The following is a 14,055-nucleotide window of genomic DNA, read 5'->3' as shown; positions in this document are numbered from 1 at the left end:
AAAAAATCAAAACTACACTAAAACTTGTCAAAACAATGTTTTTTTTCCATAAATTGAAGGATATACTTGTCTGCTACAAGTTCTCCAAACAACGTATGCCAATAAAATCAAAGGAAACATATGCAATTATCACATTTGTACTCCGACAACCTAAGAAACTTGCCGGGGCCCGTGGTGTAATTGGTCACACGTTTTCTTTATAAGCAGATGGTTATGGGTTCGAACCCAGCCCCGGCACTTTCGTCAGTTGTTCTTTCCCCCTGAGAGCAGCTGACACTGACCCTATTCTGAGCCCATGGCTTAAATGAACCCGGATACTTGGACATTGGCAAACGGCAACCCATAATGGACCCCCAATCGGACTGGAAACAGGAACAACCAACAGCCACACAATAAACATCCTCGTGCTCATCATTCTACCATGATAGGGTAGAAAGTGAAAGCCGCGCAACGGCAACCAGCATTGGCGTAGCTAGGGGGGTTCCAGGGGTGCCTGGCACCCCCTAGAACGAATTCGGCACCCCCTAGCATTTTTCCTTGACAGTCACCTAAAAGTTAAAACTTCACACAATAATTCCAATATTTATGAATCGCACATTTGAACTAAACTTAAGCACACACGGAATTACTTATACCAGTTGTACGTTTTGGCGTTTTTTATATTGGTAGGAACAATCAACAGACTTATCCATGCATTGCTCCAGAAATAACTCTATCTTTTTATACAGTGATTTCTCTAGATTTCCTTTATGGATTCCTCCCGATATTTCTTCAATAAACTTCCCTTAGTTTTCTCTAGGCAGTCCTCATGAGGTTGTACATTCTAGAAATTTCTGCAGAGATTGATCCAGTAATTTCTCCTAGGATTTCTTTGAAAATTTTTACTATGTATGATACGTCTCGGAATTATCCTAGGGATTCCTCTAAAAATTTCTATTGGGATTCCTTCACGAATTCCCGGTGGGATTATTCAAGACAATCTTCCTGGGATCCTCCCAGAAGTTCCTCCGGTGATTCTTCCAGGAATTCCTATGGAGATTTAATTCAGAGATTCTTCCAGAAATTCCTCATGGAATTCCTCCAAGAGCTTATATTGGCCTTCCACCGGAAATTGACTTTTTAGGTGTGTTGATATAATTCCATATTCTGAATCTACACGCCAAACTGAGCCGAAATCCAAATTTTCATGAATTTTGTAGCCCAGGGACCTATTCAAAAATTCAATCGAAGTTTGTATGGAGGCGATTTTCGAATCACCCGTCGTTCCATTTTGTACTGGGCGGAGCTGTCAAGGGTGTCAGGCCATTCGGCCGAAGGTCATTAGGTCGAAGGCCTTTCGGCCGAAGGTCATTAGGCCGAATGGTCATTAGGCCGAATGGTCATTAGGCCGAATGGTCATTAGGCCGAATGGTCATCAGGCCGAATGGTCATTGGGTCTTCTTCTTGCCGTTACGTCCCCACTGAGACAAAGCCTGCTTCTCAGCTTATTAACTGAGAGCTTCCTCTGCAAATGACCATTTTGCATGTGTGTATCGTGTGACAGGCACGAAGATACTTTATTGATGCTGAATCTACTGATATTTTACCCATGAATTTTTCCTTCTTTTAAATATAGGCTGTTCTTTCTAGTATCATTGCTGAAATAGTTTTTGGCGCTGAAACTGCTGATATTCAATTCATAAATTTTTCCTTCTTTAAAACATAGGCTATTCTTTCTAGTTCCATTGTGTTAAACTAGTTTTTGTCAAAAATTGTTGGAAAAGGTAAAAACAACGGCTAACTTTCAATTCGTCCTGATGACCATTCGGCCTAATGACCATTCGGCCTAATGACCATTCGGCCTAATGACCATTCGGCCTAATGACCTTCGGCCTAATGACCCAGCATCAAGTTTAAACAAAAAAAAATCATAGTGGCTCAGAAAAAGGTGCTCTTTCGTAAAAATTAAAAAATCTATACATTTTTCAAAATTTAAAACCCCAATTGTGGCTAGGATTCCTCAAGCAACTCCTTCTGCGTTTCTTCCAGCAATTTCTCTTAGAACTCCTTCAAAAATTCTCACTATGGTACCTTCAGGAATTCTACTAGGGAGGAGGCGAACCAGCTCTCAAACTGAAAACCTCTTGATTAAAGATAAAAAAAAATCTACTAGGGAATTTCTTCCGAAAAATCTCCCTGGGATTTTTCTGAAGCAATATCCACTAGGACTCCTTTAGAAATACTTCTAGAAGTTTTTTTTTTTGGCATACTAACTTGCTGCAATACTTTCGGGAAGTCTTCCTGAGATTCCTCCAAAGATTGCTCCAGTAAACTTCCACCGATTCTTTCAAGGAGAACTGTAGGTATTCCTCCAGGCATTTGTTAGAGGAACTTCTCTTAGGATACCCCCAGCATTCCTCCTGATTCTAGGATTTCTATAGAAATTACTTCTATGATATCTCCCGGAATTCTTCTTCCTGAAATTCCAAGTGTGGTACTTCAGAAATTATGCTACGGATTCTCCTGGATTCTCCTTTCCCTTGGCTTCTTTGCTGGTATTTTTTTCAGGAAAGCTTCCTGGAATTTTTGCAGAAATTCCTTTGGTTTTTCAACCAGGGATTTCTCCAAAGATTCCTTCAGAAATTCCTCATGGAGTTCCTGCAGAAATCTGCAAGTGAGGTTGATCTTTTTACTGAGGTGAAAAAAGATTAATTTGAACTTGAAGTTTTCGAGTTATTGAGTGGCAAACGCAATTTAACGGTTAACGGATAGTCGTCATTAACCGTCAACCGTTAAATTGCGTTCGTCTCTTAATAACTCGAAAACTAAAAGTTCAAATTGTTTTTTTCCACATCAATAGAAAGGTACACATCACTTGCAGATGGTAGAGCATTGATAGTGAACTTTTATGTGACCTTTGCGGAAATAGAGGCAAATGTTCGTCCGAAATGTGTTAACGGTTAACGGCAAGCGTACCCACCTCTGCTCTTGGAACACCTCTTGGTCTTCCTCAAGGAATTCCAGCTGAAGGAATCCCAAAAGAAATCTCTAGAGAAATCCCTAAACAAATTTCGGAAATAGTTGAAATTTCCAGAGAAATCCCAGGAGGTGCTACTAGAGAAATCTCCAGTGAAATCCTATAGGAATGTGAGGGAGAAACTAGTAAATTGAGAAATGAATTTGTGAAAAAAAAAATCGCGTTCTGATGGGATTCGAACGACTTTGTACTCGCCAGACCGCAGTATGGCCATAACTTCGAGCGTTCGTTCGGCATGGTTGTTTTGTTTTTGAAAATTTCTACGGTAGTTTCATTGGAATTTAATTTGCAATTTTTTGGATTTTTTTTTTCTATAATTTAAATGGCTATTAGTAATTTTTTCAGCAATTTTTTTTTCAGTTGTTTTGCATTTTTTTTTCAGGCAATTTTATCGTGATCATACTTTTATTCCTTAATGATTTTATTGTATTTATATTATTTGCTTCCAAAAATTGCTGAATTGGAAATTCATAAATTCTCAACTGGGTTTGCTCAAAGAAAATCATATAAAATTCACGAAAAACTTCCTGAAAAATCCCAAAGAAATTACCGGAAAAAAATCCATCAAAATTACCTTAAAACTTTCAAAGTAGTTGTCAAAAGAATTCATATAATAATTACCAGAGAAACACGTGAAGAAAATATAAGGGCTTTTTAAAGAATTTTCCGAAATCATCAGAGGAATTTCTGAAAAAAATAAGAAAGAATTTTAAAGAACCGCCATAGGTTTTTTTCTTAAATAAGTTCCCGAAGGAAATCTTTAAGGAATTTGCCGGATCAATTTCCAAAGAAATTACTGAAGAAATACCCAAAGTAATAATCGAAGTTTCCAAAATTTGCAAAAGAATTGCTGATGGAATTCCCAAATAAATCTTCAATGCAAGTAACATCGGAACTACCGAAGGTATTCCGAAACCATCTGCTGCAAGAATTCCTTTCACAATTACTGAAGAAATGTAGAAGAAATTGTCTAAAGAATTTTCATTAAAATCATGGAAACGATGTATAAAAGAACTTCTAATGGAACTGTCGATGAAATTTTCAGAGGATGCGTGAAGGTGTTTAGTATCAAATAAATTCTTAAATTCTTCTTCTTCTTTATGGCTCTACGTCTCCACTGAGACTTGGCCTGCCTCTCTCTGGGATAGAACAAAAGAAATCTTAAATGAAATAAAGTGCAAAACAATTGCCAGAAATATTCCCTGAGGAATTACCAAAAGAATGTTTTGCAAAAAACACAAAATTCGAGTGTATTCGAAATTAACGAAGCTGAAATTTTTACTGATTACTACAATGTTGGCTTTACGTAAGTCAAAATTTCAGCTTTATACAGCATTTCGTTCACCAGATATACGAAGATCGTCGAAATCGAAATTTGGTGCGAGCATCAGAATCCCGAAGAAAAAAATCGAAGTTCGCTCGTACCAAATTTCGGGTTTCAACAAAATTGATAATATGTATGTTCGTGAAGCTTCAGAACTGAACTCAGGATAATCGAGTTTAAATTTTGTAGTTTTAAGAATCATACTCACAATTTTTCTGTAAAAGTATTTTCATGTCCATGTGGTAGTGTTCAACGAATGAAACAAAATCGCTATCGCCGTTAATGCAAACATTTATCCTGATTTTGCAATTTAAAGTATTCATAACTCTTACAATTGTTCTTGAAAACTGTTTTTATAAGGGTTGTTATCATGCAATAAAGCAAAGAGGATTTCACGATAAATACAAATTAACGCAAATTTGGGGATGTTTCATAGTTTCAGAGATTTACACTTCTAATAATTGCTCTGAAAATGTATTCTTACGGACCTGATTGTTTTCAATCCACAAAAAAGGGATTGTCGTGATGATTGTTAAGTTCAAACTAAAAATACAAATGCCATGTATTATACGCAATTGAGTTTTCAAACCTCACATGATGGGATAGTGTTAAATCAGTACAACGGTTCGATTTTTTTATTCAAAGCTGTTTTTTTTAAATATAGCGCGTTTCAATTTGCGGGTTAATTTTTCCCGCGACGTAGTACATACAGGGGATGGCCAAAATGTTTGGGATAGGCAACTTTTTTTCTCCCACAAAAAAATTCAACATGCTGTAACTTTTCATAGAGTGCATCAAAAAATCTCAAATTTTGACTGTTTGTCAACCTATTATATGTGCATCATTGGTACAAATCTGGGCTTGATTGCTTAATTTTTCGCGAAGTTAGAACCGATCGCGTAAAACACTATTTTTTAGACAACTATTTTTTGAACTGTCATATCTCGGAAACCAGTGAACCGAATTGAATGAATTTTTTAACGTTTATCAACAATATATTGATACTTAATACGACGTTATAAAATGTAATAATTTCTCACGACGAATTAAGTTATACCGGGTTGAAATTTTTACTCATATAGAGGAAAATAAGCAAAATTTACAATACCACACAAAAATTATTAAATGTGTTCTTCCTTCAATCTAAATAGGCTCTAATATATCTGATTAGAGATAATTTGAGAACAGAACTGGAAAATCGTTGGATATCAACACTAAAATTTATTGACATTGATGTAAAAAAATGACATTTTTTCGAGAAAAATCCGAAAAGTGTCAATCCATGATAACTTTTTTCAACGTTTAAAAAGTACCTATGTTTAAATTGTTTGTGAAGCATTCACATATTGTTAGTGGACGTTCAAAACTTCATTCAATTCGGTTCACTGGTTTCCGAGATATGACAGCTCAAAAATGAGTTGTTTAAAAAAAGGTGTTTTACCCGAACGGTTCTAACTTTGCGAAATAATTATCAATCGAGCCCAAATTTGTACCAATGATGCACGTATGATAGGTTGACAAACAGTCAAAATTTGAGATTTTTTGATGCGCTCTATGAAAAGTTATAGCATGTTGAACTTTTTTGTGAGAGAAAAAAAAGTTGCCTATCCCAAACATTTTGGCCATCCCCTGTATATCATTATGCAAAGAAATTGAGGGTGGATCGGTAACACCTTTTACAAAAAAAAAAAGCAAAACAACCCGAAAGCCAGTTTCACCCCCTAGGCACCCCCTAGGAAAAAATCCTAGATACGCCAATGGGCAACCAGTTCGATATAGTACAATTAGAATAGAATACCTACATTTAGGCGCTGTACAAAATTTGAAGTACAGCATCCAATTGGAATCGCTCACGCAGTGCCCTAGTGGACAATAGAGCTGTAAATTAGCTTAAGTGATTGAAGAATAAAAAAAAAACTTAAAAACTTGAAGTTTTGATAGAATTTGTTCTGGAACGTATTAAGTTGGATATGCTCAAGAATTAATTTTCGACAAGTTTTAGTGTAGTTTAGTAAGTTCGAAAACAGTCAAAAAACACCAAATTTATTTGATGCACCTCTTAATTTCAATGGATTTGGCTGAAATTTGGACCAGTTACTTCTTTTTGGATGCCAATCAAAATATGGGGGTCGATATGGGAGAGAATCAGAGAACATTTTTGAAAAAGTGGACAGGCCTAATGTGTACTGTTTCTGAAATTATAAAAACAGAAGATAGATAAAATTATCAGGAAAGGTAAAATTTTTACTTTAAAAAAAAAAAATTACTTTTCAAAATGAGCATCAATGGATGATGGCGTGTGGCATGGCTTCCAGCATTTTCAATAATTTATTACAAAAAGCTTCCGGGTAACCTAGAACGGGGATCGTCGTGGGATATATTACATGATAATCTCCAGAATATTTCATCCCAGAGAATTTCATTAATCCATGCTTCCCAGGCCATTTTGACTCCAAGATAACAGATTTTTTGGTACCACTTAGGGCCGATTTCTTCACCTCGGCTTAACTGGTAAGCCAGGCTTACCCATATAGTTAAACCTGGTTTAACGCTTAAGCCAGGGTGAAGAAATCGCCCCTTAGAACAAAACTCAATTTAACACTGACAAAACTTGCACAAATTGTACAAGTATGTATGGACGACATTTGTGGAATATGATAAGCTTTGATTTTGAGCTATAATCCCTACTGTATGTCTTTCGGTTCAATAGTTATGATTTTTTAAAGTGTAGAAAAGCCCGAAATTACCAAATCGACTTGAAGCATATCGAAATCTTTATCAATCTACATAGCTGAAAATTTGACCAAGAAACTTTCGTAAGCTTTCTTCTAGTGTTTATCCCTGTTGTACAAGAGTTTGAGCAAGGATATTTCTTAAAGTTTCTCGGGGGGTATCTTTTGCAGTTTTACTTGAGATTCCTGTCAGAGTTCCTCCCGGGACTTCTCTCAGAAGATTCTTCCGATATTGGTCTTAGGATGCCTTTCAGAGTTTTTCTGGATCTTGGACTTTCTCGTAAGATTTATTACCTTCTGGGATTCCTGCAATTATTGCTGATATTTCTCATAGATTTTCTTTCCGTGTTTTTTTAAGAGCATTTTATAAGGTTTTCCTCATAGTAGTTGTCTCGTTAATATCTTCCCGTTCCACGGCGGAACAGTAGTATACAGGATACCTTGCAGTGATCCTCCTGAGATTTATTTACAGAATTTCTCGGGATTATTCTCATAGGTCTACCGGAATCCCTACTGCAAATTGTATCGAGATCCTAAGTGCTCCTTTTGGTTGTTCCCGCAGTAAAAAAATACTATCCATTTTAAAAATTCCCGGAAAAATATCGGAAGGAATCCATATAACATTTTGTGAGAAACTCCGCAAAGACTGCGGGAGGAAATATTAAGGAAATTCAAGGAGGCACTCCATAAGTCCAAGAGAAATCTCGCGAGGAAACTCCTAGAGAAATATAAAAAAAAACTCTCTCGAAGAAATCCCTGAAATCTCTTCTCGGGGAATTCAGCGAGAAACTTTGGAAGCATATCGGGAAAACCTCTGGAATACATTCCGGAAGGTACCCCTGTAGGGGCCCAGAGACAATGTGGAACACAATAAACTGTATTGTGAAAATTATCAAAACATTTCATTGAATTCAATGAACAAACGGGACAGTCTATACTTAAGGAAAAAAACCTATTTATTATCGCACTGAACTGTTTTCGCAAAATTACTTCTAAACGAGAAGAACGTAATCTGCCCATGTTCGTATTGTCGACGTAACCACCATTGGCAAAATCATCATATACAAGCTAATATCTGATGCATCTGTGTATATGGCCAGTTTTATTCAATGCAACACAAGATCTAACCCTCAGTTAGATGGCAACGAGGATAAAAATCTTGTTTTTCGAATTATTCATTGCTCAAATTTCAAAAGTGTGTTGAAAACTACAGTGACGCTTACATCGTCTATGCGAATATGGGCAATAATGTCAAGGGTTTTGGTGAATGTGTTCTTATCATCTCACAGAAAGAGAGAATAAGTTAGTGAGAATAAAACATTAAAAAGGGCACACTGTTCTCCTTGAAAATTTCATCAAGGTTTTTTTTTCGTTCTTCCTCACTTATCTCTTTAGAGACGGATGGGTCACATTAGCCCAGCCTAGAAAACCAACCTTTACAAACGTGTTCTAGACCAGCGAGGTTGCATTCAGAAAGGCCAAAATACCATCTCCAAAGGGTTAAACAGGGTGTCTACTACTTGCAAAAACCTGGAAAACCGGGAAATTTATTTAACAGTGAAAAAACTGAAATACCTACACAGGCACAGGGAAGATCGTGAAAACTAAGGGAAATTTTCACCGATAAAAAAAATAAAACATTGGGTCGTATGATAAAAGTAGCGAATTTTATTACAAGATCTACTCAGAAACAGAGTCTAATGAGTTTACTACATCGTGGATATGAATAAAAAATCGATTATGTAGTGTAAGTGTATCTTTCTAAAAAATCAACTACAACGATTTTTGCAGAAATTCCGTCAGGTTTTCATTGGAAATAACTCTTGAAATTTCTCCCAGGGTTTTTTTTTAAGTACAAGATTACTTCCTTTTCACACCATTTGTCTTGATATTACTTTTCTTAATTTCTTCCGGAGATTCTTCCGGATTCCTACCAGCATTTTTCCAAGATTCGAACATTTCTTTTCAATATTCTTCCTTGAGAATCTGCCAGGGCTTTGGAACTCCGATCGATTTCATCTGAAATTTTTACGGGTATCATACATAGTTTGTCCAGAGGTTTTTCTACTATTGTTCCCAGAATTCCCGTGGGTTTCTACCAGGATTTATCTCGAGACCTCCACAAGAGTTTCTCTCAGGATATACCGAAGATGTTGCCGCGGAATATCTGTTGAAGTTTCTCTCGGGACTCCTCTTGAAGGAGTTATTTCTGGGATTTCTACTAAAGCTTCTCCATGGATTTTAAGGAATTCTTTCATTAATTTTCTGCATGAAATTCTTCCGAAGCTTCTGTGAAACTTGGTATTCCATATGGCATATATTCGGCTTCCAGTCACGGAAAAGCGTTGATTTTTTTAGATCCTTTCGATCCTGTGGTTGGGATCGTCATCAGGGCCTCTTTATTTTGAAAGGGGGGGGGGAGTTGTACAATTGTGTTGTTTTTATGATAGATGTAACTACTCACTTGATGTGAATCAACTTGTTTGAGATTCGTGTTAATCGCACGGCGGAATGTCGCTTTTTGTTTTGCACCGCACTTGTTTTACTGCGATTGGAAAATTTGATTATTATGGATATGATTTTTGAATTGCATTTGATCACCTTGGACCCTAGCACTTTGATTGAAATGGTGGGTGGGTACATAGTTCGAGTCACAATACTTGGCACTTTGAGAGCACTTCTATTCGTGCTAGCCGAGAAGGAATTACTCTGGGGTGCTTGACTCCTGTGTTTTTTTGAAGACATTTCCGATAGCTTTCTTCTATCTAGATATCTTCTTGGATTTCTACAGAAGTTTTTTTTTGGTATATTTCCCAAAGGTTCTCGCGGAACGGAACGGAACGCGGAAAGGATCTCTTTTGAGGCTTGTCCCGGAACTTTATTACAAGTTTTATTTTTATGTTCAGCATTTAATGTACTATTTTGACTTGTAAGCCTTTTTTAAGTGTAGTGCTCTGAAGTAAAAGAGCACCATGAGATCAAAGCATTCTCATTTTTGATGTCTTATTTTCAGGTCATTTCGGGCAGACAACTATAGGAATCGTTCCCTTACAGGGACATCAAAACGTCTTCTATTGAAAACCGAATCAGAATGCCCCCCCCTTATGCCTGATTTAGACAGTGAAGGTGACTTGATTCAAGTCAATGTAAAATGCCCAATTGGGTTTTTTAAATTTAGAAAAATTTAATAATTTTATATTTTAAAACAAAAGAGCACCTTTTTCTAAGCCTCTATGATTTTTTTCAGATTTTTAGAACTTTGTTTTGATACCTAAAATCAATTTCTAAAAGATTTATTCAAATCACCTTTTGACAGCTGGGCAACTGCTTGACAGCTCCACCCAGTACAAAATCCGACGAGGGGTGATTCGACAAATCGCACCTATACTAACATCAAATTGATTTTTAAATAGGTTCCCGGGCTCCAAAATTCATGAAAATTTGGATTTCGGTTCAGTTTGGCGTGCAGATTCAGAATATGCAATTATCTCAACATCGCTTAAAAAGCCAATTGAATGCGAATTGAACGTGTAAACACCACCATTCATCTCAGTTGAGCAACTTACTTGACTTGAACGAAAGTTGAACATGTTGAACTTTTTCATTCAAATCAAACGAAATCATCTCACTTGCCTCGTCTAAACTCGCGTTTCATTTGAGTTGAGTTCAAGTCATCTGTCAATGAGATGAATTCAAATCAGTTTGCTTACACACCGCACGAATTGAACAATGTAAACACTTGCGTCAACTCAGATGCATTCAAGAGGACACTCAAGCCATTTGCTCAGTCTAAACACATTATTCCATTGGATTGAACATGTTTGGTAAGTTAGCAAGTGAAATGTTCGTTTCAGTTGAACAATGTAAACCAGGCATTGAGATTAAAAATTCCTAGACCAAACTCAAGCTATGAAAACAACTAATGCTGCGAAAAAATACGACACAGGATTGACTAATGGGCCAACAACATTTATGAAACCTGCTATTGGAAATGGTTATTTCTGTCAAGCAGTTGCCCAGTTATCAAAAGGTGATACTAAAATATCTTTTTGAAAATGATTTCAGGTAGGTTACGAAATTAAGTTTCAAAAATCTAAAAAATATACACACAAAATTTGAAAACCCAATTACAGGACGCAGCCTTACAGAAATTCTTGAATTGATCCCCCAAGTAATTTCTGTAGAAACGTCTACAAGAGCTCCCAGATACATCCTTTGAGCAATTTCTGAAGGAAATCCAATTGCAAACTCCGAAGAAACCCGTAGAGGGATCTCCGAAAAAAAAAACTGGAGTAATTCGTAGAATAATCATTGGAAGTATTCCTAGTGGCATCCCTGTTAGGATTATAGATGAAATTCCTGGAGAAATCTACGAAACAATTAAAGAAAAAATGTTCTGGGGGAACATCTGGAGCAAATACTGGAGGACTCCCAGCAGAAATGGCTTGAGAAATTCTAGGAGAATTCCCTGCAAGAAATTCTTGGAGAATACCTACAGGAGTTCCGAAAGAAATAGCTAGATGAATTCCTTAACCCTAGTAACGATGTTAGGGTCAATATGACCCAGACGTTGAACGTGCATTACACCATCGTGGTGCGAAAACCCGAACATCTTAGGAAGGTTAAGCAATACAGGTATTCTTCGATATAACGTACCCTCGATATAGCGTACCCTCGATATAGCGAATTCGATATAACGTACATTTTGCTTCGATATAACGTACAACATTGAAAATTTTTATTTTTCCCACGAATAACCCTTAGATAAACTACGAAATCACTCAAATCAATGTTTTGTTGCAGCATTAGTCTTGTTACCCAGAATAAGCGCAATTTGGGGAAAAATTTAGTGTACGTTATATCGAAGCAAAATGTACGTTATATCGAAGCACAAAAACGAAATGACTTTTTCGTCAAAACTCAAGTTTTTCATTATTGGTTTTGTAAATTTCACTGAAATCATTATTTGGGATTAATTTCACGTCGAATACATCAATACTAGCATAAAAAATAATAAATTTTTCTCTGCTTCGATATAACGTACACTTCGATATAACGTACAAAGAGAAAACTTTTTTGTACGTTATATCGAAGAGTACCTGTACCAATATAGATATTCCTGCAGGAATACTACGAAGAAGTGTTGGAAGAATCCTAAGAGAAACCCTCGGAAAACCATACAAGAAGCCCTATAGGGAAACCTATGGAGGATTCCTTAAGAAATACCCCGAGGAATTTCTTAAGAAATTCCTGAAACCTCTGAAGAATTTCTAGAGGAATCTCACCAATATTTCCTCAAGAAATCCTAAGAGGAAATTACTAAAGAATCCTTAGGAAAATCCCCCACGGAGTCATTCTAGGAGGAATTACTAAATAGAGAAATCTCTACAGAATGTGTGGCACAAAGCTTCCTACAAGCTGCTCTATCCCATACATTTTTTTTTCGAACTACACAATCATACACAACATCTACCACTTAAGTAGGTGAAAAGCTACATAGTCGCGCAGCAAGATCTAAGTTTTAAGAATGGCCAATCATCGTGCACTCGCTGCCAGCCCTGTATTACAACAAATGAATGCAGTGTGAGTTATAGTTTTTGATTTTCATTCGGTTCGTTGCACGACGACCATCGATTTCCGAATCGTGATGACTAATAAATTCTACGTGTTAACTGAACACTCGTTCTATACGCAATACGCAAGCAATATTAATGGAGGGAGGTTCGTTCATTGCACTACTGCGGTCAGGTGAAAACTGAAAAGGAGTGGTATGAGGATGGGTGACACTTACCTCGGCGATTGAAGGGACGAACCCTAACCGCGACCTTAATTTTGTCTGACATTTTCGTTGGCTGGTTGCGGAATCCTTCTTCTTAATTTGAAATTTTTGTTACACCATCAACACACAATTTTTTTTTTTTTCTTATTCGTAACTAAAAACAATCAACACTACCAAATCACGGACATTACATGAGAGGATGTGGAAAATTTTCTCAATCAAAAAATCCTTCACGAATAGGTTGGCAGGCAGCACACACAAAAAACTCCCCAAAGGGGGGTTACACCTTTGTGCACTTGTTTTTCTTCGCTCTCGGCCTCTCACATACCACCAAATACTAAATTTTACACACAAAGAATAACAGAAATATATGAACGAAAAAACCCTCTTCACTTCTATTGCGAAGGCGCCTTTGTTGTGCTGTTGGCTGACTGAATGATTGAAAACACAAAACACACTTCACACACCGACCAGAAGAAGAAAAAGCAGAACACCAAAAACAACAAGAGGGCCCCAGCCAGCGCAAGGAGCAGGAGCAGCAGGAGGCTTCTCTCACACACTCTCTCTCCTAGCTAGCACCGACAGCGACGACGACGAAGGCTGCTCGCCATCTTGATTTTTGGGGCTGATTTTTTCCCTATTGCTTCCTTGCACACACCACCGCCGAACCGGAAGGACCTCCTGCACGGGATCCCCACGGAAGGATCCGGATTCTTCCCAGAGGACACTTCGTTCAACCTACTGTGAATGGATTTCTACCTGCGTTTCGCTATAGCACTCGCGCTGATCGATAAAGCAGTTTCACACACAACTCCTGGTGGCTGGCACGGATTCCACCAGTAGTCAGTCCACAGAGATCCCGAAGGAAAATTCCGATACACACGGACCAATATCCGACACCACGGCGACACTAGCGAAAATGATTCCGTTGGTTGGCTAATCGACGACGTTTTTCTGCCTCCAACAACTTCATGCTGGCCTGCGGAGTTTATTGCAATATTTTGTTACACCTCTTGCTTATATTTCACACACGCACGACGAGACAAAATCGCACCACCTCCGGTCGCCGCGAGAGCAGAATTAACACAAAATCGAATCGCTGCCCGATGCCTCGTCGAGACCGAGTCGAGAGCGACCATCAGACCACATGAATGACAGTTCCAGCCAGCAACAAAAGTCCATAAACTCACTCGAATGAGACACA

At 37.5% G+C, this 14,055-nt stretch overlaps 1 protein-coding gene and 1 long non-coding RNA gene across 14 annotated transcripts in view; one reads left to right on the top strand and one right to left on the bottom strand.

Moving 5' to 3' along the window:
- LOC109408687 (kinesin-like protein KIF13A) overlaps positions 1-14,055 on the bottom strand; it is a 193,114-nt gene that overhangs the window by 131,974 nt on the left and 47,085 nt on the right. For 3 of the 13 annotated variants that reach the window (XM_062854346.1, XM_062854345.1, XM_062854350.1), the window contains exon 1: positions 12,864-13,992. The exons of 1 other annotated variant lie outside the window; for it this stretch is intronic. In XM_062854346.1, coding sequence (XP_062710330.1) covers positions 12,864-12,915 — 52 coding nt within the window. In that variant the 5' untranslated portion in view covers positions 12,916-13,992. Of the gene's footprint in view, positions 1-12,863; positions 13,996-14,055 lie in introns of those variants that run through there. 9 more of the 13 variants (XM_062854341.1, XM_062854339.1, XM_062854342.1 and 6 more) reach the window with 9 other exon arrangements.
- The window catches only part of LOC134288707 (uncharacterized), a 131,304-nt gene continuing 120,038 nt past the window's right edge, over positions 2,790-14,055 (top strand). Inside the window, exon 1 of the long non-coding RNA XR_009998101.1 lies at positions 2,790-12,820. This is a non-coding gene — a long non-coding RNA (uncharacterized LOC134288707). The remainder of the gene's footprint in view (positions 12,821-14,055) is intronic.

Source organism: Aedes albopictus, chromosome 2 (assembly GCF_035046485.1).
Source record: "Aedes albopictus strain Foshan chromosome 2, AalbF5, whole genome shotgun sequence".
In the NCBI taxonomy this organism is placed as follows: Eukaryota; Metazoa; Arthropoda; class Insecta; order Diptera; family Culicidae; genus Aedes; species Aedes albopictus.
This window is presented reverse-complemented; position numbering and strand designations above follow the sequence as displayed.